Below are 25,657 nucleotides of genomic sequence, written 5' to 3'. Positions count from 1 at the left end.
GAAGCAGGAGAGATGATGTGTCCTTTAAAAAAGAAGGAATGATCCTTGTTCCTCTGAGTCAGAGGGCTGGATGGGGAAGATGAAGCTGGAGGAAACTTCAGTCTGATGGCCCCTCCTTTCTTCATGAAGCAACCAACTTGGCTTTCCTTGAGGAGTTAAGTGGGCCAATTAGGACAGGGAACCGATGTGGTAAAAGTTCAGAGCGGACACCATGGGAACCACGTAAGGAAAGGAGTGGATTTAGGTGAAAGTACCATGAGCATTGGTGAGAACCAGCTGGGGTTGGAACCATGATAAAACCAGTCAGCACTGCCCTGCAGTTTTCTCTGCAGTGCTTTGCAAAAAAAGCGCAGAAACTAGAAATTGGCTTTAGCTTGGGATGGAGATTCGGAGGAGGCAAAGAATTCCCTGGTGCTGTTGAGAGAATATTAAAATGAGTGTCCCAGGGTCTAAGACAGTAGGTGGAGAAGTTAAACCAGAGTTGGGGCTTCTAGGCAGAGAGGCCAAAAACGAAGCAAGCAATAAATCTCTGCGAGGACAAAGAACGGGCACGTGGAGTAGAAGAGTGCCAAAGGGTGGGAGGTTTGATTAGAGAAAGGATGTGATGACCTCAGAGAATGAAATATTCCTTGCAGAGCCAGAACAGATCCTGGTCTTGTTCACGCTAAAACAGTTCTTCTCCACAAGGACTCTGAGCCCAAAGCAGAGCCCATCTGTTCACCAACATCACCCTCACCACCACCACTACCATGACCAGCACGACCACCAGCACCACCACCATCAGCCATAATAATAATGCTTATGCTTCATGAATGTTTCCTGCTGTTATGTGGTAGGTATTTTGTCAACCAAGACAACGGGCATTTCTTACATCACCGGTTTTCACCCTTGGCTGCACATTGTAAGCAGTTGAGAAATGTTAAAAAAAATATCAACGCCTGGGTTGCCCCTTAGCAGTTGTGACTTAGCTGGTAGGGGGTACGACCCAGGCATCAGGAGTTTTCGAAGTTCCCTGATGATTCCCAGGTGCAGCCAGGGTTGAGAACCGCTGCCCAAGGTGGTCCCCAGAGGAAGTGTATGAAGCAAGAGGGTTACTATTTTGATTGTAAAGAGGAAGAAACCGAGGCTTTGAGAAGCTAAGTAATCATTTTAACCTGAGTCTCCTGGCTTCCTGGGAATCCTAACCTTTAAATCACTTGCTTCTTTATAACTATTCTGTTATTTAAACCTGTTGGTCTACCTTCTTCCTTTCATATTTTTGTGGATTATCATTAACTTTCCCAATACTGAAAATCCGTAAGTGGAGAAAAGGGGTAGGGGAAGGCAGTGGGAAACCAGGCTCTGGCTTTTGCCCAACTGGCTACATTTGTCATCTTGTTTCTGTCATATGTCTCAAGGCGATAAGTAAAGGATATTAGTTGCCCTGTGGACAGGCCTTCTTCTCGACCACAGCCTTTGAAAGGTGGCAGGGCTGAGATCCAGCACCACACAGCTATTAAACAGCGACGTTGCCCACCTTCAAAGCCAGCAGGGTGCCCCTCCCAGTGCCTGGGTCTCTTCAAGAAGATGGAGCTGGTGTATATCAATGCCTGGGCCAAATGTGGATGCTGGTGTTAGGGTTCCTCTCTTGTTCTTTTTCCTGTTATATCTGCATTCATCTGATTCATGCTACCTGTCCTGAAAGTGTCAGTCCAATTCCAGGAACATTTACTAAGCACCTGTCATGTGCCCAGACTGTGCACGGCAGACACTGCTGTGGAGTCAGGGGTCATAAAGCACATTCCCGGTCTTTGCAACCTCCTAGGAAAATAAATAACTCTGCTTTAGAATGCTGGTTGATTACCATCTGTGGAGGCTAACACTAGGGACAGGAAGAGAAGGAGAGTGGGTTTGAGAGACACCCTGGGAAAAAAGCAGAGGATTTCAGCAGTTGGAAACAAATAGATCTGGCTGCAGTCAGAGAGCAGAACAGAGGAAAAGGGGCAGAGGTACATGGGGACATGTTTGAGGGACAGCAGTGGGTACAGCTGGGCAGGAACACAGTGTGTATATTGGGCAGCAGGGGGACAGGAGGCTGAAGTGTGGGTTGGGCATTGAGAAACTGTTTTTTTAGTTAGGAAGCTGTACGTAATTCAGCAGGCACCGGGGGCTACGGAAGGTTTCAAAGCAAGAGAATGATGGGATTGGACCTGAACTTTAGGAAGATTGACCTGGCAGCCCAGTGAAGCATTGTTCGGAGTGGGAAAGAAGAGGCTGCAGGGAAACTGGGTAGGAACAGTGGTTACCCAGGAGGAGACCAGGAACCTGGAACTGGAAAAAGAAGGGGAGGCTCTAGCGTAAGATGGGTAGGCATAAAACAGACTGTGTGAATGTGAGCTTCCTTCCTGGTGATGGAGGACAGCGGCTGCTCATGGGAAGAAGCCTGCAGAGAGGAGGGACTGGCTGCAGGACCAAGTAGTGTTGGATGTGTTGGGTTTCAGTTGTGATTCATTTCCGCATGGACTTGGTGGAAAAATCCGGGTGAACCTGAAAAACAGACGGGTGGAAATGAAGTCCTGAATCCAGGAAAGGGTCACAGTTAGAGATCCGCCCCATGGCCCATGCTCTAGGGGCCGAGAAGAGCCTCAGGGGAGAGGATAAGGAAAGAGAGTTGAACGGCAGAAGTCTGAGGACCATCTTAGAAAGGACAAGAGGGAACCATTGGTACAAGCCACGGAGCCACAGCTGAGCTGAGTTCCCAATGCTCCTGGGGAGGGAGGAGCATGTGTCTCAAACTTTGGGACAAATGTCTGCTGCCTGCTTTCTCTTGCCTCCTCTAAATTAATTTGTCTATGTTTTATGCCTCTTTACAACCACAAGTTTAAAGAAATTATAGTGGACTTACATGAACATGCCGACAGGCACACAAGCACGAGACACACGTACACACACACCTTAGTTCCTACAGCCCTCTCTGACCCTCAGGCACAGTTACACTAAGTGATGTCCACATATAAGCGGACGCTCTCCTTTGTCTGAATTTCAACAAAGGTTAAGAGCCTGAAGTAGGGAATGACATTTTTCTTTGGAAGCATGGCTGCAGTCCTTGGAGAGACAGCATTAATTGGGGGCATAGGGTACATCCTGAAGTCTGAGATAGCTCTTACTGTTTCAGGGAAGAAAATGCGACTTCTGTTTCATATATGGGGGAGATCATGTGAATTAAGATCTCTAAATTATATTGGATCACAGGAGTCAGGATTCAAAAGGACCTTTCCTAAACTGGAACTTTGGGACAAAATCCATGGGATGGAATGGAATGAAGTCTGCTGAACATTAAGTTTCAAATAATTACTCAAGACAAGCTGGATAAACCTTGCTGATACAGGTGTAATTTGTTTGGAGCAGTGATTGTTTCATCCTGGCCAGCCCGAGAGGAGGTGTGTCAAGAGCTATGAAGATTTGAAGGAAGACATTGAGAAACAGGCAGTGCTGCCAAGGGGGCGACCAGAATGGGGAAATGCTTGGACTACGTGTCACTTGCCCAGCGGTTAAGAGAACGGGGCTGGGGGACCAAAAGGGCCGTCTTCTGCTCCATTGAACAAAACCAGGATCGATGGCTAATGATTAAGGAGAACCAGATTTTAATCCCACATAAGAAAGGCTGCCTAAACATGTAGTGAGCGTCCTATCACCGCATGACTGTTTGCCAAATGGAAGTTCCTGGCGTGATCTTTGTGATGGTGGGGAAAGTAGATGAGAGGAGTTCCGTGGTCCTTTATAACTGAGGGTCTCTGGTATTTTCTTGATTCTGATGACACAGAGCTCTGTGTTTTAGAAGGTCTACATTCTTACTCCAGAGGGAGAGCTATGCTGTTTGGCGAAATTGGGGTCGTAATGGGTCTTTTAGTGGAAACTTTCCAGAATGGTACTGTCTTTGTGTCTAAGATGGGGAGTGGCCTGCATTGGGGTGAGCAGCTGCACATCTGGCTTTTCCATTAATTTGACAGACCACCCCCGTCTTCAACTCCCATGTCACCCCTCAACACCTGCCCATCCCAGTTTTCTCCCTGCCTCCCCTCCCCCAAGCCTCACCCCCTGCACACCCGGGCTGCTCTCACTTGCAAACATACCTATACACATATCCTACACACATTGTTCCTCCCTGAAATCAGAGAAGCCTCTTTTCAGCTGTTCCCATATAACATTTCATTACCACAATATTCTCTCTCAATTCTGAGCTGGTGGTGGGGGAGAAGCCATTCCTCTTTATACCCACCCAAGGAACAAAGCTCAGCGCTTAAATATTTTTCTTCAGTTGTAACTGAAAGGGCTGTTGGCTTCCGTCCCAAAAACCAGAAAGACAATTATACTTAACTGTTTAGAGCTTTATAAATACCACACTGGAGTAGCCTCTAGGTAGTAACTTTAGATACCCAGCCCAATAACTTTCTTTTATTGGTTTGTGATTTAGATCTTATTTTCAGTCCTCTATAATAAGAGGAGTACATTTCATTAAAAGAGCTTACTAAACAATAAAGAAAATCTGGCTTAGGGCTCCGAGCGGGTCTCAGGTACAGAAAGGGGTCTGCCCTGTTCCATTTCTTCTGCAGACATCATGAGATGGATCTGAGCACAGTGGGGTAGCTGTATTTCAGCAAAGCAGCCATTGCAGCCGTTTTCTAAATGACTTCAACTTGGGAGATTTTTTCCTACACAGCATATTTCACCACATGGGAGATGCTCTGAAGACTGCCATCTACTAGTCTGGCAATAGATTCCCAGTGAAGGAAACAAGGAAAAGCAACCACCATCACGACAATAGCTGTAACAAGAGACTGAGGAGTGAGGGTTACTTTCTGAACCCATGGAGGTTTTTAGGCCCTCCGTAAATGGAGGTCTAACCAGGGGAGTGGATTGGGGAAGAGAAAGTAAAAATGGACAGTATCGCCTATTCCTTCCAATGGCCTACTTAGCAGAATTCACTTCTGCTGTGCCCAGTTGGGACAACTGCAGTGAGAGGACATCTGAGCTTCAGAGACAGAAAACAGATGTGGGGTGGAGTTGGGGTGGGACTGAGCTCGTTGTCCCAGCATCAGGCTTTCATGAGCTGCTCTGCTACTCGAAGCTCGTGTGCCTAGTTAAGGCTCCTTTAAAAAAATTATAATTCCCCCTTTTTCTTCAGGTGAGTCATGCACCAGGCACATTCATAGACAATATTTCATTTAATCTCCCCGATAAGCTACTCAGGCAGAGGTGATTTATCTCCATTCTACAGATGAGAAAACTGAGGCTCAGAAAAATTCAGCAACTTGTCCAAAGTCTCTTAGCTCAGATCCCCAAACTGTCTGATTCCAAAGCCTTGTGCTTTTCTCACTACATCAGTCTGCCAGATAAAAGAGAACAAGTGTTATTCTGATGAAAACGGGCCTGGATCTATACATCTGCTTTTCAGGGTCATGGAGGCATCCCTGGGGACAAACGTTCAGTGAAAGGAAAGCTCTCAAGGCATGCCAGACTCCCAAACTGCTTCTTACAGTCAAGGGCTGACTTTGTTTTGAATATTCTTGTCTCTGGGCATCCCTGTTTTGTGGGTCCCTTACCCTCCCCACCCCAGCAGTCAGAGACACTAGGATCCTCTTGGTCCCTGACTGCATTGCTACGACAACCATACCAACAACAGCAGAGTTGGGAGAAGAGTTTTGCTTAGCTGCCTCTGTGAACAGTATAATTGCTTGAGCTTTTTTCCCCCCCTGTTAACATAGACTTGATTTTGGAGCTGCCAAAAAGAGGGTGGAAAGATTGAGACCCAGATATTGCTTTCTTTTGTGCAGAAACTTATAAAATATTTCCAGGTTTTATCTCCTCATCCCACTTTCCAGGTGGAAGTTTCCATGGAAGACAGAGAATGAACAGACTACTCTAGCCCTCAAAGCCTAGGGGTCCAGGCTGTATGTTATGCTCAGAAAAACGGTCCAGATAAATTGTCCTGCGGGAGGAAAGTGTGGTTGTATAATCAGAGGAAGGTGAAAGAAATCTTGTCATCCCGCAGACTCTCTGAGGCCCCTGGTGAGATTCCAGTTAAGGATCCAACAGTTCTTTTCCTGAGCGTCAGTTTAGGAAAGTTGCCTGAAGTTAGTCCCTGCTGTTTCCACGGTCCATGCCATCATGACACTAAGGACATCTATAGGCAGAAGTGACACAGATGTGTAGAATAAGTTGTATGGCACAAGTTGAATGCACATATTTAACGATATGGGATCTGGAACATTCCAGAGTACCTTGCAAAATGCATGGTGTGAGTCATTTGTAATTTGCTGAGGCATGAATGTGATCCATATGCTATGAAGATAGCACGCATGCCTCAAGCCAGCAAATGAGCCTACAAACCATCCAGTGTATTTTTGTCTTTACCCTTCCTTTTATAAGTGAAAACTCATGTGAAGTCCTAAAACCTTTATTTCCCTTTTTAAAAAAATGGCCCTGCAAAAAAGCCAACTGATTTATAAATGACTGTAGTTCTGGATTGATAGAATATTTAAGGGTATGAGTGGTTATACTTCATGGAATTCTGGAGGAAATTAGTCCCCCAGTTGTGGAAAAGCAGTATAGTAATCCTGGAGTGTCTTATCACATATCTCCTGTCAAGAATTTCTGGATATTCTAAGTGCCCCATGGATGTCACCACACAGTGTGTTATAAGAAGGCAGAATTTGCTTTGAGCTGCAGTGGTCCAGAGGTCGGGGTAGCTCCAGAGTAAGTGGAGTTGAGTTTGAAAATAGGTATGATTATTGTAAGTAAAGGGGCTACAGGCAGATGGAAAGGGCTGGGGCAGAGTGAGGAAGGCCACACAAGCAGGAAAGGCCAAGTTTATTCATGACAGGCACTTGGCTATGTGTCTACTAATGACATTGCTGAGGGACTTAAGGATCTCAGGGTGTCAAAGGAAATGATTGTAGGTGAGGTCACTGTTAACTTGGATAGACCCTCAAAGAATGGCCTTTTCTGTCATCTTACTGACCTTCCCGCTCCCACCAACTGTCAGAAATATACTTAATGCTTAGCATAGCACCTCACACCTAGTAGATGCTTAGTAGAGGTGAGTGGAGTGAGCAAATAAATGATTTAATCCCCACATCTCTTGTTTGCAGTCTGCTCTGTCTTAGTTTGCCCTCAAATGAGATAAAGCAGTTCGATTCCTTTATTAAATACCACATCCTTTCCTTCCAGCCTTCAGTCACTCTCCATTCATTTGATAGCTGGGTACTGCGCAAGGGTCCCAAAGATCGAAGGCACTGAAGTTGTCAGGAGGAGGCATGGTCAGACTTGCCCAAGAGTTCTCTAGTGCAAATCATCCCATTCCCTTAACCTTTGCTAATAGCTCCCAAGCCTCAATATTTTACTGGCCTCATCACAGGTATATTGCACAGTACCAGCCCAAGGCCTGAGGAGGCTACAGCATTGAGACCTTCACAGTTCAATAATGTACAGAAAACATCTCTACTTTCTGCTCTAGGGGGCTTGGACTGGTTCCTCAGCACTTCCCTGGCCACGTGGAGATGGACGCTCACTCCTCTCAGCCATGGGCTGGCGAATTGTGCTCTGTCACCTGGGCGGGGGCAATTAATCAGATGGGTTTTGTTTCTCTGATGGTGAATCACAAGTGGGGCTGTCAGAGGGATGACACCGTCGTGTAGGGTCAAGGGACAAAGTGTTAAATCCTACTTAACCTTAGTCGTGTGGTATTTGACTTTGGATAAACACTCTGATTTCATTTCTTCATCCCTGAAATGGGGTTTGTTAGAGTAGCCCCACCTAAATACCCTGAGGGATTGTGTGTGAATCCAAGGAGATGATGACTACAGATTGGTTTTATAAAACATGGAGGGCTTTGGAAATCGCATTTTGCAGTCAGGTTAATCATGGTGTGTGAGGGCTCCTGAACTGAAAACTTGGGTTTGAATGCAGCTCTGCTACCTACTAGGCCTGGGCAAATTATTTAACCTGTCTGTGCCTCCGTTTTCTCACTGAGAATACTAATTGTACCTGACTCATCAAATTTCTGTGAGATATAAGTGAGATATAGGGCTTTCTCTAGTCTGTATGGTACCTTTACATGGGTCAGAAAAAGTCACTCCTTTCTTTGAGATACTTTACTTCCATGTGTTTAAAAATTCTCATAATATACTGATTATGTTTGAACAGTATGCTTTTCTACCATCTGCTAGGAAAAAACATCATAATAAATATGCAAATATATCATTCCGTGGTATGAGTGATGCCCACTTTGATGAACTGTTGTTCAGTGTCTGACCTTCGTAACCATACATGGCAGCCCTGAGTGGATGGGTGTAAAGCACTTATTACCTAGGGTGTAGTTAGAGATCAAGCAACATTAGCTTTTTTGTTATTAATATTGGATAGTTTTACCATTTTCTTTCATTTGATCCCCCAAAATAACAGTTAACAAGTTAGGGTTAGCCATTTGTACCCAGTAGCCAGAATTCCTGTTGATTCTGCTTGCCATTAGGTATGCATGGGAAGTAGATGCTGGTGGAAACCAAGACACCTTTGGGAGGTGAGCAATCCATGTGAGGGAGACTTACAAAAGCCTACAGAGTGTTGAGGAAGGATGGGGGCAGATTGACAGTGACCACTGGGATTTTCCCTCTGTAGACAGGCCAGTGTGGTACCACTCAGTGGAGCTTTTTAGGAAGCAGAAAGGCGAGGCCTTGGCTCAGTGACAGAAGACCTCACGCACATCTGCTCTGTGGCAGTCGGTTATGGCAGGAGTCCTGACATTTGGGTGAAATGACATCAATCCAGAGTTGCTACTGTCTGAGTGGGGCTCATGCTGCTCCAACTAGATGGTAGGTGGCACCTGGCCTCCCTCCTTTACCTCTTTTTCCCTCAAAAAAAGTAATTTTGGGGCTTCCCTGGTGGCGCAGTGGTTGAGAGTCCGCCTGCCGATGCAGGGGACATGGGTTCGTGCCCCAGTCTGGGAAGATCCCACATGCCGCAGAGCTGAGCCTGCGCATCCGGAGCCTGTGCTCTGCAACGGGAGAGGCCACAACAATGAGAGGCCCGCGTACCGCAAAAAAAAAAAAAAAAAAAGTAATTTTGGCCCTCAGCCTGAGGCCCTGGGAATTATTTGTTCTTCATTGGGAAAGGGGTTTTGGATCCTTTTAAATACCTAGTAAAATGATGCATCTTCTCTCTGTCCCTCCCCTACCTCCCCATAGGTGTATGCAGAAATATTTGCATACACATTCAAGAAGTTTACCTAGACCAGTGGCTTTCCACCTTAGTTGCGCATTATAATCAACTGGGGAACTTTTAAACCCTGCCATGCCCAGGCCGCATCCCAGAGCAAATAAATCGGACTCTGGGCATAGGGTGCAGGCATCAGGGATTCCAATGTGCAATCGAAGTTGAGAAGCACAGGCCTAGGCTCTTCTTTACCAAAGGTAACATCTGTGAGCCTCATATCAGGGCTGTGGACTCACTAAGCTTAAATCTCCATAGACTGGCAGCCTCCAAAGGGTGATTTCTAGGAATTTTGGATGGTATATAATGGACATTATGAAAATGCTGTATATATGAGAAATGACCTTTGACTCAAGAACGTCTCCGTGTTCCCCAGCCTTACACCGTCTCGATCCAGAAAGAGCAGAGGAAATAAACCAGGGGAGTGTGCATGGGAGAGATCAAGAGAGGTGGGGGCAGGTAGGTCTCAGAAGGCCTAATTGGCATAGGAAATGGAAAAATTTTGAAAATCAGTCAAACCCTGGTTCTAATGACAAGGAAGGACAGTAAATAATGAGAATGTCAGGGTTGAAGTGTCACACTTAATCTATAAACCTACTTTTAGTAGGTCCTCAGGTGATTATAAATTCACAGTGGCTTTCTTTTTACTGGGTTATATGAGGCTGTTCCACATTTCTAAAGGAAGCCCAGGTGCGTCTCTTACTTACTTACTTATTTATTTATTTATATTTAGGATACTGAAGAATTTTTTTAAACCCTCCTTTTTATGAACATTAATTATATACCATGCAAGGAAGCAGTTGTCTCTATGTTATGAAATATTAAATCAAAATGCTTACCATTCCCAAATGTCCCAGAGATAAATACAGCAGTACTTTGAAGCGCCTCTTAGAGCTGTTTTGCCTGCAAATTTATCGTTTTGTCTCCATTTTCAGAAAGCCCTGTTTTCTGTGAAGTATAGCACTCTAGGTAGTTTTTAAGGCTCAAACTCCTCTGGAGTTGCCTGTGTCGGCAACAACTCTTATGTAGATGGCACACGAGGGATGGCGTGTTGATCGGCTCCTTTAAGATGATGAATGGGCAGAGAGTGTTATTGTCTTTGATTGCACGCCTTACATCATCTGTATGTAGGAATAAGAGGGCCATACTTTATCTTTAGCCATTTTATAAATATTTAAGTCCTTATAGTTGCCTAAAGATATTAAAGCATATTTTACGGTAGTCAGAATATAAATATTATATATAGCTCAAGATACCAAAGTAGTTTAATGAATTCATAATTTTATGTTCACATTTATTGGAATGTGTTTTATGTTCCAAAAGTTCCATTTAAGGAATAAGATACCATTCTGCTTCCTGACAACACACCAAGTGTTGGCTGGCGTTTCGGGTGGGAGTCTCAGTTCCAATATCTGTAGAGGCTTTCATTAGGAAGCAAGGAGGCAGGAAGTCAGGGCCCTGGGCTATGTTTCCTCCATCTCTACATTTAAAGCTATATATAAATAACTTTCTGAATAAACAATTCTGGCGCTTATTTAAATCATTAAAGCGTTCCAGAGAGAAAACTTTTTATAGCCCCTTTCCTCTATTTCAAGGAGATTAACTCAGAGAACTTAAGTAAGAACAATAAAGATGTAGTTTGCAATTTTCCCTTCCTCCCCACCCCCTTTCAGAAACAGGGACACAGACCCTGCTGGCCAGTATACAGCCCAATTCAGGGTATTATTGGTTTGGTTAGTGCCCTCCCAATGCATTCTGAACATTTCTCCCTAAGTTAAGGAGTCCCAACTTGCTCCTTCCTTTTCCTAAGTGCAAATAAATGACAGGGAGACTATTACTGCCCCTCTTTTCAGTTTTCCAGTGAAATATAAAGACTTTCCTCTTTAATATTTCACAAAGTTTCTCCAGCTCCCAGCGGGAGTCCATGCTGGGTAATGTTTGCTAATTACCAAAAACAAAACTAGACATACAACGCTAGTAAATTACCTGACCCTTTCCATTTTAATGAGACAACAAGGATTTCCCGAAATGATGTTGTTTCACTGGTTAATGGTGTCAGCAACGTTGTAATTGTGGGTTGAGACACATTAGCTGAACAACCACATGTGGAAAGGGCTTTCTCTCACAGGCCCTTTGGAGACTAGAACCACATTATCGTTAAGCCTCTGTCACTTGCAGGCTGCTAATCACTTACTTTATTATCCCGCATATCCATTGTCTTTCTTTAATTGCTCTTTAAATTAAAATTAAAAATAGTTCTAAAGCCCACCATGGCTGGGATAGCGTCTTGATTATGAAGATAACTTCAAGAAAATGGAACAACTGATAACATATTGCCAAGATTATAAGCGAGTCCCACTGTTATGTACCGTGCCTGCAGGCCCCAGGGGTCTAATTGTGGCAGTTTCTCTTCCTTCTGCCCATACTGTTTGTTTAATAAATGGTTATTTATGGCCTTTTTGGCCATTATAGCAACTTTGGAGAAAGTACATCCTTCTCATTGGTTTGGGCGCTGAAATTTCATTCTCCAGGCAAAGGTATAAAACAGAATTGAAAGGCAGGATCTGCACTACAGCTTGTGAGGGCCTCTGAAAAGAGGCCCTCTTGATTCTCCTTGCTAGCTTATTCTGTATGAGTTTATTATTAAAATTTAGGGTTGTGAAAGAGACATAAACTTTCGAGCTGAAAGGAACTTTAGAGTCATCCCCATTTTACAGGTGAAGAAACTGAGGACAAGAGCAGTTGCCATGATGGTGATCACATGGCAGGAGATGAAACTGGATTGTCTGTTAGCGAGTGGATTGGATGGAGGGCTCCTGGAGGGAGGATTATAGCTTATGGACTACTCCTGAGACAGGGTATTGTCTCACGCTCAGAGTTGTAATGTGCACGCTGCATGCTTGTCATGGTGGGGTGCATTTAGTGCGTGTCTCTTGTATGCCTACACTGGTATGTTTTTTCATGTGAACTATGTGCTGTGATACTGGAAGGGAGGGCTCCTGCCTTTCACTTCTTAAAAAGATGACCCCAGGAATGACTGCGGGCATTCCTGAATATTGAGTGATCAAACCCAGAGTTACCATGATTCCAGTATTATATACAGTGCCCCAGAATTAGGATGACACATTTTTGAGAGCCGGAAGTCCTTGGGACATTGCCTTATGTGCCTCGGTTTTACAGATGGGCAAACCAAGTTTGGGTAAGACATTGAATCTAAATTGTCGCAGGGAGTCAGGGGATGACCTGGAGCTAAAACCCGTGTCTTTTGATTCTCTGTTTTTCTGTCAGCATTACCAGTCTATCATTGACATCATCAAAAATAAGTTAGTACTTATAAAGGGCTTACTTTGTGCCAGGCACTGTTATAAGCAGTTTATCTGTATTATTTAACTCATTTAATCTTCATGACATATCACTCTTCCATTTTATAGGTGAGGAGACTAAGACACAGAATTTAAGTACATCGCCCCAGATCATAAAACTGGGAACCGAAGGAGGCAGCACTCAAGTCAGGCAGTCTAGCTGCAGAATTCCTGTTCTTAATCACGACGTTATGGCTCATTTCAGGATGTGGTCAGAGGATATTGATCATGGTGTAAACAGAGATGTTCAAAATCAAACTAGCACCGATCGGCCTCTTCTTTAGTGAAGTTCTATGTGTGTGGGGAATGCCTGACTCTCAAAATCCAAGATTCCAGTTACATGTTCATCTGCCAGCATCATATATGCAGGAAAGCCTTTCAAACTTCAAAGAAAACATTTACAGTGCTTTCTTTTAAAAGACCATCAAATGTTTGGAACATCAGCCACTATCTCTGTCCAGGCGTCCTGTCTCTAGAACCTGTCAGAGACGGCTGGCTGAGAGTTGTCAGTGATGGGCTTCTGCTCTTCCTGAATTGCAGGGCAATGCCTTGGACCGCTTGGCAAATCCATCTTTTACAGCTACTTAATTTTCTGTGCACTTAAGATATGGGTGTTTTAGTTTGCCTGTGATTTCCTAGCTCTGGTTTTTGCTATGCTGGCCGTTGGTTTGTACTAAACCAAACAACTGGGGCCCATTTGGCATTTGGTGTTTTAAATGTAAAAGGACATTTGAAGTACATGACAAATGCTGAAAAACAAAGCCCATAACGCTGAGAACATAAAGAAACTGTTTATAATGTAAAGGTGGTTACATTTTCAGTCTATCTATCACTTTAATGAGCTCTTTGCATTTCTTTGATTAATGCTCACAAAAGGGGGAGAAAAAATTGATGTAATGGAAACAAAATGGTATATAGTCTTGGCAGCATTAGGGTTTCTGTGTGTTTTATTAGTATCCACTTCGTATTGCTGTCTTGCCATGTGTACTTCTACCTTTTCCCTGGCACAGGATGCCTCTAGTTTACTGGAAATGTGATCCAGCATGAAGAAGTTTCTATATTAGTGGCAAAACAGCCTTTGTACTCTCTGGTGGCAGCAAAGAGGGAGGGTCCAGGACAGGAATTAAGAAGTGGTAATAGTAGTAAAAAGAAAGGCTGATGTAGTTCATGCCGTATTGAAATGAAGAATCCAACAGGTATGAAGAAAAGAAAAGAGAACATTAAAGATGCTTTAGAAACATTTAAACATTAGGTAGTAATTGGTACATAATCAGTAGTAATTCTTACAGTTTAAAATAGTGAATAAAGGGGAAGGGAAAAGTGCAGCAAAGATGTCTTTGTGAAGTAACTGCATGGGGGGGGAGAAAAGTTAGTCAAGGCAGGCTTCCTGGAGGTGGTGAAGGCGGGGCAGGAACTGAGTTGGGGGAGAAGGGAGGGGACAGCATATCTGAAGTGGGTAAGACTTGGTGAGAGTAGGGATGGGAATCAGCAAATGCCACCCTTCTGTGCTGGAAACCAGCTCTGACTGCTCCTCCCCTCAGCTGTATACACAGAGCATTCTGGGTTTCCATGGGCTCTTTGGACCCATGTAAGCTCTCAGCATCCTTTGCTCTGAGATTGAGTGGCTCTTACAACATTGTAGGAAGTTGAAATGGTAGAGAACTGGGAACCCTGAAAACTCTGTTTTGCTCTGTTCTTCTAAAGCCCCTTAATCTGTAACTTTTGGTCACTTCTATCCCAGAGCATCAGTTTCCCCAAATTCATGTGGTCAAAATGACCTTTAGGGTTGTTACAGCTCATCAGCACGTGTCCCTCTACCGTGTCAATCAGCTGTTCTCAACCCCTGAAGATGACGTGAAGTTGTGAGGTTTCAGGCTCTTTTCTCTTATTCATTTATAATTTTGGTAAATTTTCTTCTCCTTGCACAAATGAAATATATTTCTTTTAGAAAATTTGGCAACTATGTATAAATAAAAAGAAGACAAATATGAATTCCTTATAATCTTAGCATTCGGACTTAAGAAAGTTAACGTTAGTCTTGTTTCTGCAGATATAAATATTTTACCCCTCAAAAATGGATCATACATAATAGTGTGTACCTGTTTTTTCCACAAAATTGTATCATGACCATTTTTTCTATATCATGAAATGTTTTTCTGCATTATTTTTAGTGGCTGCATACTTAACATAATCAGTTTCCTAAAGCTGGACATTCAGGTTGTTTTCATTTTAATACCGTTACCTAATAACTACAAATGGAGACCATTGTAACCAAATCTTTAATATAAAGAAATGTTGGCTATGCATGTATTTTTAGAAGTGAAATTGCTTAGGTGAAAGGGTATGTCAAATTTTAAATCATTTGATCTGTGTCGCCAAATTACGTCTTATTTTTAAGTTGTAAGATGAATTCAGAGGGGGTAAAAGGCAATTGAGAAGTTGTGGAAAATTCATCCTGACACCATGAGCTTTTGCACAAATGAAGAGGTTAGACCAGGTGAATATTAGGTTTCTTTCCAAATCTGTGGCCTTAACTGTGTTTGAGTTGTAACTAGTCTCCTCCCCTTCCCCCCTCCCTTCCTTATTCCCTCCCTCTTTCCCTCCCTCTCTCCCTCCCTCCCCCCTTCCTTCCTTACACCAACCCCTCTGAGAGACAGGTTCTTACTTAGGGACAGTAAGCTCTTTAAGTTTACTTTAAGGAAAGAGACTGTCTGCTTGGAGAGACAACTCTTGCAAACATATCTGTTTCATGTGTGTGAGACTTGTATTTGTTTCGTGTGTGTGTGACTTGTCTAAGTGCTGACTATATCTTATGAAACTTAATGGGCAAATAGCTATAGAGAACTTAGGTTGATTGATTGGTTGTTAGTTGGTTGGTTTAGTTTGCTTTGGTTTAATTTAGACCCAGAACAGAAACTCTAAAAAAGATGAAGTACCTTGTGCAGCTTCCCGATGCTTTCATTAAATACAGTCTCTAGAAAAGAGTACTGTTAAAAATATCAGTGTTACTTATTGTAAGTAAAGAAATTGACCCAGGTCTTGTCCCTGGTCACTGGGAGTGAACAAGAAACCTTGAATGAAGATATAGTCACTTGTTTCAATAGAAACTCAGACATGCATGAGCCATTTTACCAAGAAAAGAACAGAGATTTTTCTCAGTTACTATACTATTTGGGCATTTTGGTTGCAAGTGATAGAAATCCAACCCCAAAGCCTTAAATAAAGGGGAAGTCATACAACTGGGGTGTCTCTGGCATTAGGCACATTTGAGCCCAGGAGCCTGAGTGATGTCAGAGCTCTGTCTCATTCTCTTTACTTCTTGATTCATTTGCCCTGTTTTCATTTGTCCCCTGGTGAGCTAAATGCTCACCAGCAGCCCCGTACTTACATCCTTGTGGTTTTGAAAGCATCTTTAGCATCGATTTCATCAGGTCTTGGGGAGAACACAGATTGGCCCCAGCTTGGAGGACAAGTGGATCTCTAAACCAGCCATGTGTCCAGGATGATGGGGATCCATATTGTTGGCCCTGTGGAGTCAGGGTTGCCCCCCTCCCCTACCCGCCACCAAACACTGGGAATGGGTTCCTCATGTAGAGAAGAGGTTGAAGGGGAGCACGTAACAACAGAATCAGCTATCCTGGCTCTGCCACCAACTGATCCGCAACCTTAGACACAGTAACTTCGCTGCTCTGAGCCTCAGTTTCTTCATCTGTAAAAGGGAGGTAATTATTAGAAGATTTCCAAAGTTCTTGCATCCCTAACAGAGTGATTGGTAAAGAGGCAAAAAGAGACCCAAATGGTATAGTTTAGGTTTCTCAGAACTGTCTGTTAATGTAATTTCTAAGCTCTGTCTTTAGGCTCTGGGTAGAGAACAGTGATCAGCTCCAAGTTCATGAGTTACCTGGAATAAAGCAGGTAACACAGTTGAAATTGGCAAGGGTGTTCCCTGCCCCACCTTTCCCAGCATTGACCTCCAGCAACCTGTCGGGGGCTGGCACCACTTCCAGCTCTCCTAAGTGGAAAGTGCTCAGTTAGAGTAGCTTTTGGGGAGTGTCAGGAGAAGTTTCTGCCTTGATAAATAATCATTTTTTATTGAGCCAACACTGGTCGGCTCCTGGCTCTCGTGACTCAGGACTCCAGCTTTGTGGAAAGCCACTGAAAACTACTATGAATAACTATTACAAGGTTCAACTGAGGTTTTCCCTTGGCCGGATTTCTCTTGCAGACTTTTCTAAAAAATCTGTTTCCCAAATCAAGCCTGGGCACGTGGATTTTTCCCCCTACAAGTTAGAAAGCAATCATACTTCTGTACCTGGAATTTTCTCTACTTCAGCTGCTGAAGAATTTGTTGGAATACATACTGCAAAAAACGATGCTGTGGCTATTACTGTACTTGCTCAGGGGAGCTATTCAGATGCCTCATTTATTGGAGCTTAATAGATTAAAAGTCTAAATTGAGTCTCATGATATAAGCCTAATCAAGTTCTAATCTGCATAATTTTCCCATAAGCAGCAATGGAAAATTTGGATAATTTATGTTTCAGCAGTTGCCAATCATGTGTTAAGTAGCATTGTTGCATTTACTTATCAAAATATTTTTATTGATCTTCACTTCTTCTGACATTTGGCTTTGGGTTTTTTTTTTTCCTGGCGTTAACAGGAAATTTAATTCATCTCCTAGATGATGTAATATGAGATGTGTCTCTTGATTTTAACATGCCTTTATAGATCATTTTTAACGGTGATCTTTCCCTTTTACAACTTCATATTGAATACCTGTCTCAGCAAACCTAGATGACTCTGCCTAATTTATTTCTCTCGTTTAACGTAGCATATGGATTTCTAACCATCATTTATATGCACACAATAAAAGATAATTTGCCCCACCATTTGAACCAATTCCTTTATGTTAAATCTATGGGTGTGGGGAGGCACTTACCTTCATTTCTCCATCTATTTTAGGGGAGGTGATTTATAAGAAATTTATAAGAATTTCCATCTCCCTCTCTCCCTGGAAAAGCCTGGGGATTTAACTAGGGAAGATTTAGAAAGTACTTTGTGTCGTCCCCCAAGGAAAAATACTGTAATAAAGCGTTTATCATATGTACTGAGTTGTGCATGCTACCATACCAAAGCAAGTTAAGCATAACTACAGTGGGTCCCAGCTGTTATCTGCTATTGTTTAAAAGTGAAAACAATAAAAGAGTGAGACTGGCTCAGGCCTCAAACTTGCCTGCCAAGCTCAGCACATGAGAAAGAGAGACCATCACACACAGAGGCAAGGCAGCATGGAGCACAGTAATCCTTGGGTTCTGAAGTCAGACTGTCTGGCTGGAGCCCCCAGATCTGCCACTTACCAACTGGGGTGTTGGAGGAAGTTATTTGACGGCTCTGAATCTTATTTTCTTCATCTGCAAAATGGTAATATTAGCAGTTCCTGTACTTACAGGATTGTTATGAGGAATAAATGAGGTGGCCCGTGAAAAAACCCTTAGCGCAGCTTTGGCACGTGATAAGAAGGAATATGCCATGGTGACCCAGAGGAGGCTCTGGAGCCAATTTACCTGGACTGAGATCTAGATCTGCTCATTCCTAAATGTATGTGCTGGGTCAAGTTGCTTAGCTCTGCTGTGCTTCAATTTCCTCATCTGTAACATAGCAGTATCTACATAGGATGGCTGTATGAACTAGAGTTAAAACATGCACAGATTTTATTTAGTACATGCTGAGCACTCAGTAAATGTTGGATTTTACTATTTTTTGCTTAAGGTTCTACTTAAGCCTGACTTCTTCATTCTCAAAATTACCTTAGTCAATCTAGATCCAGAACATTCTTGCCTTTGCTTTTTTTTTTTTTTTTTTTTTTTTTTTGCGGTACACGGGCCTCTCACTGCTGTGGCCTCTCCCGTTGCGGAGCACAGGCTCTGGACGTGCAGGCTCAGCGGCCATGGCTCACGGGCCCAGCCGCTCTGCGGCATGTGGGATCTTCCCGGACCGGGACACAGACCTGTGTCCCCTGCATCGGCAGGTGGACTCTCAACCACTGCGCCACCAGGGAAGCCCCTTGCCTTTGCTTTGAGTTCCACAAAGACCATGACATTGGGTCTTTCTCATCTTCAAATGCGCTCACAACTACATTACCCTGGAACCCTTTTCTAGCCGTGCCCTCTGGTAGATCTTATCTGAGTCACAGCCTCTCTTTGCTTGTAACCACAGGTGCTCCTTGGATGCTACGTCTGTATGCATGCATGCAGCAGGGACCCAAAACAATTACTTTAAAAAATGAAACCTTAGTGATCTTGTTATTCCCGAGCCTCTCCTCCTTGAACTTCTTAGGAATAGGTCAAGTGTTTGTGTTAAATTCTTTCATGGGAAGCCATCCAAACTGAAATGCCCTTGTCAAATTTAACTACAGGTCACTTAACCTTCCAATAACTTCCCTGACACAGGCCAAGTGCTGCCTGCCATTGAATAACCAATCATAAAAAAGAAAATCAGGGACTCCAGATTTTGTTCAGCTGAACCCAACAGTGGTGATGGTTGAGAACACAAATTCTGGAAAAGAACATAGAGAGCAGTGAAAACCGTTTCAAAAGCCCGAGAAACAACAGAAGAAAGATTATGTCCTTAAATAATTAAAGGAAGTGGGAAATTAGGTCTAGAAAACAGAAGACTCCAGACAGTCTGCAGTTGCTATAAGGCATTAAGAACCTTTCTTTCATGAAGACGGGACACCAGTTTTTCAACATACCTAAAGAAAATCCTAGCCATCCAATATCCAAAATACTCCATCCTTAAATATTTTAGGCTGTATTTTTATCACTGGATTGACCTGATTATTTCTACCAAAATATATCCACACTGCTATTGCCTTCCCATTAATTTTCCAGGATTTTTCTCTATGTGAAAATTCTTTTAAAAAACTCTACCAAAAGCTACCTCAGGTCTTTATCCATAGGGAAGGGGGAGGCAGTGGATGCTATTCCTAGCCAGAATATTTATTGTGTACTGAGTAAAATATTAACGTTGGTAGTCAACATTTTAAAGTCTTTTTCTTCATACCAGGCATTGTACTAAACGTTTTAAATATACTATTTCATTTTATTCTCACAACTGCCCTGTATAGTGGGTAATTCCAGCTTACAGACAAAGAAACAGAGGTTTGGAGAGTCTGTGCTATGCTCATGGTTATGTGGCTTATAAGTAGATGAGCCAGAAGTTAAACCTAAGACATCTGACTCCAAAGCACATGCTCTTAGCTATTCCACTCCGTTTCTTCTCTGTGGGCCAGGCATTTTGTAGACAACCTGGGATGTTTAAAGAAATAGAAAACCCAGTCTTTGACCTAAAGTTCTCCTGCAGCATATGGAGTGAGCATGCTTGGCAGGGGGCAATGTTGGGCCCATTTCTGCCTGATGCCAAAGGAATAGAACAAGTAAAGTAAGCCCATCCTATCTGCCCCTGAAGATTGAAATGGGGAGGGGTTTTCAGTGTAAGGAGTTCAGGTAGTCTTTAAAGTTATCTTTAGCCCAAAACTTGCCTCCCATGTCCATGCTCAACAGAGAGGAAAGGGAATACATCTAAAGAACCAGGAGGCCATCTTGGTAAGAGCTTGGGTTGTAGTTAATTAAACTTGAATCTTTTCCTGATTGAGAACTTCTGATTCCATCTCTCCCATGCCAACATTCTTCATCATCTCTTCTGGCAAAATAAGTGGTTGTTTCTAAAATTAACTTCCCGAGTGTTAGTTCAACTAACGGAAGGAGCGTTTCCCAGTTTCACTATCCTCTAGCTGTAGATCAGGGTCCCTGGAGGATATTCCACGTGCCAGCGCTTTCACATGCAGAACTGAAGCACTGCTTTATGTAGAGGGACTTACAATTCAACCAAAGATGTACCCACTGCAGCTAACAAAGGGATGGGAAGCAAGACCATTAGGGACCTGGTTGCCATTTAGACCTGCCCCTTTATTAACAGCCGCTATGGTGAATGGGGTAGATGCTGTCAAATGGCACCAAAGGCCGGATTGCCTCTTCTCTTTGTAAGGAAGGTGCCTGATTTTCTGTTCTTTCCAAGGCCACTTCGGGAATCTGGGTCTGCTCTGCCATTTCAAGCCACAAGTTTCCCATTGTAGAATCTCTAAGAATGAAACAATGCTAATAAATTCTGTTCCTCTTTAACACAACTCTTCAGGAAGGGCAAAAAAAAAGATAAAATCTATTTCTGTTCTCTTTGCCTTTGCTTATAAAAATGTGTGACTATAAAAGTAGCAAAATAAAAAGTGACATTATCATTGCTGAAGTTTTCTTTCCAACAAAGTCACCCCGTTCTTGGGGTCCTGTGTAGGAGAGAGAAAGACGTTTAATGGAGAGGTGTCTTTGGACATCCACCACAGTTTGTCAGTTTCAGACGCTAATGGAACCGGGCTTGGCGACTGAAGGGGAAAATGGAATATGAAAGCAAAATGAAAGAGGCCTATGAGGCAAGCATGTCATTTCTAAATGAAGGTTTCATGCAAAGGAATTGAGTCTTTTCACAGCTGAAAACGGAATCTTTAAATAAGATAAAATAAAAGGAAGCTTTGGTTTGTTGCTGGTTCTGTAATGAAATACTGTTTCCCTAATACCGTGTGACCTGCATTTTTACCTGTTTTATGGGTGCCAGTCCTTGACGTACAAACCCGTATTTTCTCAAGTCAGCATTTGATGATGGATGTCAAAATACAGGCCATGTATTATGCATATAGCGTTACCGATTTAAGGTGTTTACTTGTCAAGTTGAAGAAATTCAAAAACGTCGCATCCACTGAATCTGCACAGCTGTCGCTTGCAGTTTTTCATGCTTTTGCATGAAACTTCTGATGAAGACAGTTTAGTTTTCCCCCTTCACTATTCTAGGGGAAGAAAGCAGCAAGCATTTCAATTGCGTGTTCTTGGTTACATGGTTGGCTGAAAAACACACATTCCAAACTTCAGAAAGATGGACACTATACTGTCCTTCAAAGTTACTTACCCTGTGCACAGGGTATCAGTATAAAGAATAAAATTAAGTGCAATCAGGGAGTGAATGGTAAATAAAACTTTTTTTTTCTTTCTGAAAATATGACACTCCGATGAAATTTATACACAGGAGAGCAGAAAACAGGAAAACTCGTTGATATTTTTCTGGCATTTCATGCATGATGTACTTCCAAAGCAAAAGGCAATTATGAACACCTGTCATTTCATTCCTGGTAGATAAAGATTCACACATACCTTCATGCCAGAAACAACCCAGTCTTGTCGCGTTACCAGAGAGAGGCACTAATCTCTCTGGTCACACAGTCTTCGGAAATTTGTTCTTGGAAACTTCGCAAGTGACTGTATCTGTAATTCCCTAATCCATTGATAAGCCCAGGTAGCCATCCACTATGGGCAAAGAAGAGAAGACAAAGAGAACGTGAACTTCTGTCTGCCTGTTCTATAAGGTGGGGAAGGCAATTGGGCACGGCGGCCAGTGTGGAGCTGGCGGTGCCACTTGCCACGTGGCAAAATTAATTTTCACCAAGAGAATGTATGAAGAAAATAAATGTATCATGTTTATACGGCTATGTACCTCCTTAAAGACGCAGCCATTTGGCCTAGCTGGGATGCTTTCTCACCCTCCCTAAACTTGAAAATATGGTTGGGCCAAGCTCATTCTAATATGTATTGAGATTTGGGTCTGAGACCCAGAGAAGCCCAAACTGCGAAAGTCAGAACAAGTAGGCTACTCTTCAGTTTACTGTGCCCACATCTACCTTATGGGGTCTGTGTCAAGCACACTGGGAAGTTCAAGGGTCCACTATAAGCAGGTGGCATATGCAGCAGTCAGGATGATTTCAGCTGCAAGTAAAAAAAAAACTCCTCAGTGTGGCTTAAACAAAAGGGAGGAAAATAAATACACACACGCATATATATATAAATATATAGTTGTACGTATACTGTGTATATATATATATATATATATACATAAATATTTAATACATAATACATAAAAATACATAAACAGACATTATATATAATCTCATTATTATGTGTATAATATATATAAAAGCTCATTACTACCTTTTATATTATAATCTCACTTATAAATGTATAAAATCTCATGTAGTAAGAAACACTGAGATCCATTGGTTTTGATTCTAGGGCTGGTTAATTCAGGCACTAAGGACAGTTCTTCCTATCATTCAGTCTTTTTACCATTCACTTCAGCCAATTCATTAAGTTGGCTTTGTCCTCAGTGGGCGCCCATCCCAGTTACAAGACGGCTGCTACAGTTCCAGGCACTACAGACACAAAAGCAATGTCCCAGTGGATCAAAAGAGAATCTCTTCCCATGTGATATTTTTTAAGAGCAAGGAAACATCTCCTCAAGCGCCCAGGCCAATTTCCTCCCACTTCCCCTTGGCCAGAACGCTGTCAAAGGCCCAGGTTTAAGTCCCTCACTGGCAAGAGAATAAGTAATCAATTGGTTTAAGATAACAGTCAGGATAGGTTAGGTTATGCTGTGGTAACAACAACACCACAAACAACAACAAAACAAGTCTCAGTGGCTTAAAGCAACAGAGATTGATTTTTCACTCAGAATGCTTTGTGTGTCTGGGCTACTTGTCCAGGGCTGCTGCCCAGCCTTCATCTCCATAGTAACCTGTGTTCCCACTGTTGCCACAGCCTGGGAAGAGAGATGGCAAGTCAAATACTTGTACCAGGGCTTCCCTGGTGGCACAGTGGTTGAGAGTCTGCCTGCTAATGCAGGGGACACGGGTTCGAGCCCTGGTCTGGGAGGATCCCCCATGCCGCAGAGCGACTAGGCCCGTGAGCCACAACTACTGGGCCTGCGCGTCTGGAGCCTGTGCTCCGCAACAAGAGAAGCCGCGATAGTGAGAGGCCCGCGCACCGCGATAAAGAGGGGCCCCCGCTTGACACAACTAGAGAAAGCCCTCGCACAGAAACGAAGACCCAACACAGCAAAAATAAATAAATTAATTAATAACCCCCTACCCCCAACATCTAAAAAAAAAAAAAATTACTTGTACCAGAAGTGATGATATGCATTGTTCTGTTTGCTTTTCATGGGCCAGGGCATTTCCTATGTCACGTGGTCATATCTAACTTCAGGGAGGCACAGAGGTACAATCCTCATGTGTGCCTGAAGGAAGAAGGGAACAGAAATCTGTGAGTAAGATCAATAATTGGTGTAAAGACTGGTTTTCAGGGAACTGTCAAAGTGGGTTAGAATCTTTTATAATGGTCTCCTACTTTTCTGAAAACAACTCATCAGAGTTTATCCTGGGAGTGCTAATTTTTGACTTGTAAATAATGCATATGTTACTTTTTTATTGTGTATATACACTATACTTTCATCATTTCCAAATTTTCCACATTTCTGATTTTTCTTCTTCCTCTCTTTCCTTCCCACTAGGGTTCACACCTCCAGGAATGGACAGATCCTCTCCGGATAACAGCCCGGTACATGGGATGTTACGCCAGCCCTCCATCACAACTGGGGTCAACATCCCCATCATCACTGAACTAGGTAGGAGTGAATGTCAGCTTTGGGTGGATTCTTTTGGTCCTCTTTTCCGACCATGCAGGATATAAGGAGGTTGGCCTGAGTCTTAGCTCTTTCAGTGTGGTAGGCTCTAATGGGGTTTGTCTCGGGGGGAGATTGGAGAAGGGTATGGGTAGAAATATGACAGATGACCCAAGGGAAAACTTATCTGTCTTTCCTCTGAGGTGAATAGATAGTTTCCTTATGCTGGTCACTGTTTTCAAAGGAGCATGAGATGAAGGGTTTGAGATTGGGGCATACATTAGGGAAGCGGGAGGAAGGGAGGAAAGGTATGGTCCAAGGATTTTTTCCAGTGATTCACATTGGAAGCATCTGTGGAAGGTCCCTCCCCGGAGGTACAAAGCCTCAGGGCTAAGCCAACCCCATTGTGAGAACTTCATAGAAACATTGGGCTAATATGTGATAATTTTACATTTCATCTATTCTAGTTGAGCTTTTCAGCTAAAGGCCATTTTCACTGACTGCCGCTCTGGTCCAGAAAATGATGGGGCTTTGAGGGCCATGAACATTGGCCAGTGGGATCCAGCTTTTAACCTGGCCATGGCACTCCCTGCTACTATTTGTGAATTTGCAAAACTGCTACGTGGTCTCTTCCCCCGAAGAGAAACACTAACTACCTGTGGTCCTGGGTCCCTTTACTTTAGAATGTCTCCTCTGTTATTCCCTCACTCTTTTCTTTTTCTGTACTTTCCTCCACTCCCTTTCCCCAACCCTTAACTGCTGTATCCCATTAGCTAAGCCTGGCAAGTTGCCTTTGGTATCAGTCAATCAGGAAAAAAACAGTGGGACGCACATTCTAATGATAACTGAACTGGGTAAGAAGCACTGTTTTCTTTCACGTCAGTATCTCCTTTTGTTTTGTGGTTCGTGTTTCCAACTACCATCAGCCTGTTTTCCTTTTCACCGGCTGTAACGGAAAGGCTACCCCATGGCACTGCTTTGAATGTGTTTTATTTGTGGCTCTGGTTGGAATCGGCTGTCTTGTTCTAGCCTCTTCCTTAAGGATTTTTTCCCCACACAGCATCAGTAAACCTTTGATCACACCCATCTGACCTGGCAGTTGTTTCCAAAGCATCTTTGCTCTAATTCATTTTCTTTGGCTTGGGCCTTTTTTTTTTTTTTCCCATGTGTCCCCCTGCTCCCCTCCCACCTTCTCCCTTCTATACCTCTTTCCAGCACACTGTCAGTTTGACTGACATGTCTTCACAGCTCTCAGAGAAAGTCAAGGGAGAAATATAAAAATTTTAAGATAAGAAACCTAAGACGGTGCCTTCCCTCCAGCTGTTTATTTTCCTTTATTCTGACTTTATTTGCCTTTTTTTTCCCCTACTCTGGTTCTGAAGCCATAAAAGCAGCCAGCTCATAGGGGACCCTTGCTTACTAAAGCCAGGTCTTAAGAAAGGATGCAAAGGATGAGCTTAGCAGCCACCAAGGCCCAGCCCTGCACTCTGACCCCG

At 43.1% G+C, this 25,657-nt stretch overlaps 1 protein-coding gene across 8 annotated transcripts in view; it reads left to right on the top strand.

Annotated features, from left to right (window-relative positions):
• Positions 1-25,657, top strand: part of KCNMA1 (potassium calcium-activated channel subfamily M alpha 1) — a 747,639-nt gene that overhangs the window by 686,469 nt on the left and 35,513 nt on the right. For 5 of the 8 annotated variants that reach the window (XM_030764569.2, XM_030764582.2, XM_089897740.1 and 2 more), the window contains one exon: positions 24,051-24,164. In XM_030764569.2, the coding sequence (XP_030620429.2) occupies positions 24,051-24,164 (114 nt within the window). Of the gene's footprint in view, positions 1-24,050; positions 24,165-24,934; positions 25,016-25,657 lie in introns of all 8 variants that reach the window. The other 3 variants (XM_089897739.1, XM_030764574.2, XM_089897741.1) reach the window with 1 other exon arrangement.

Source organism: Delphinapterus leucas, chromosome 16, assembly GCF_059928025.1.
Source record: "Delphinapterus leucas isolate spDelLeu-1000000601 "Yukka" chromosome 16, BTC_Dleu_Yukka2, whole genome shotgun sequence".
NCBI lineage: Eukaryota > Metazoa > Chordata > Mammalia > Artiodactyla > Monodontidae > Delphinapterus > Delphinapterus leucas.
This window is presented reverse-complemented; position numbering and strand designations above follow the sequence as displayed.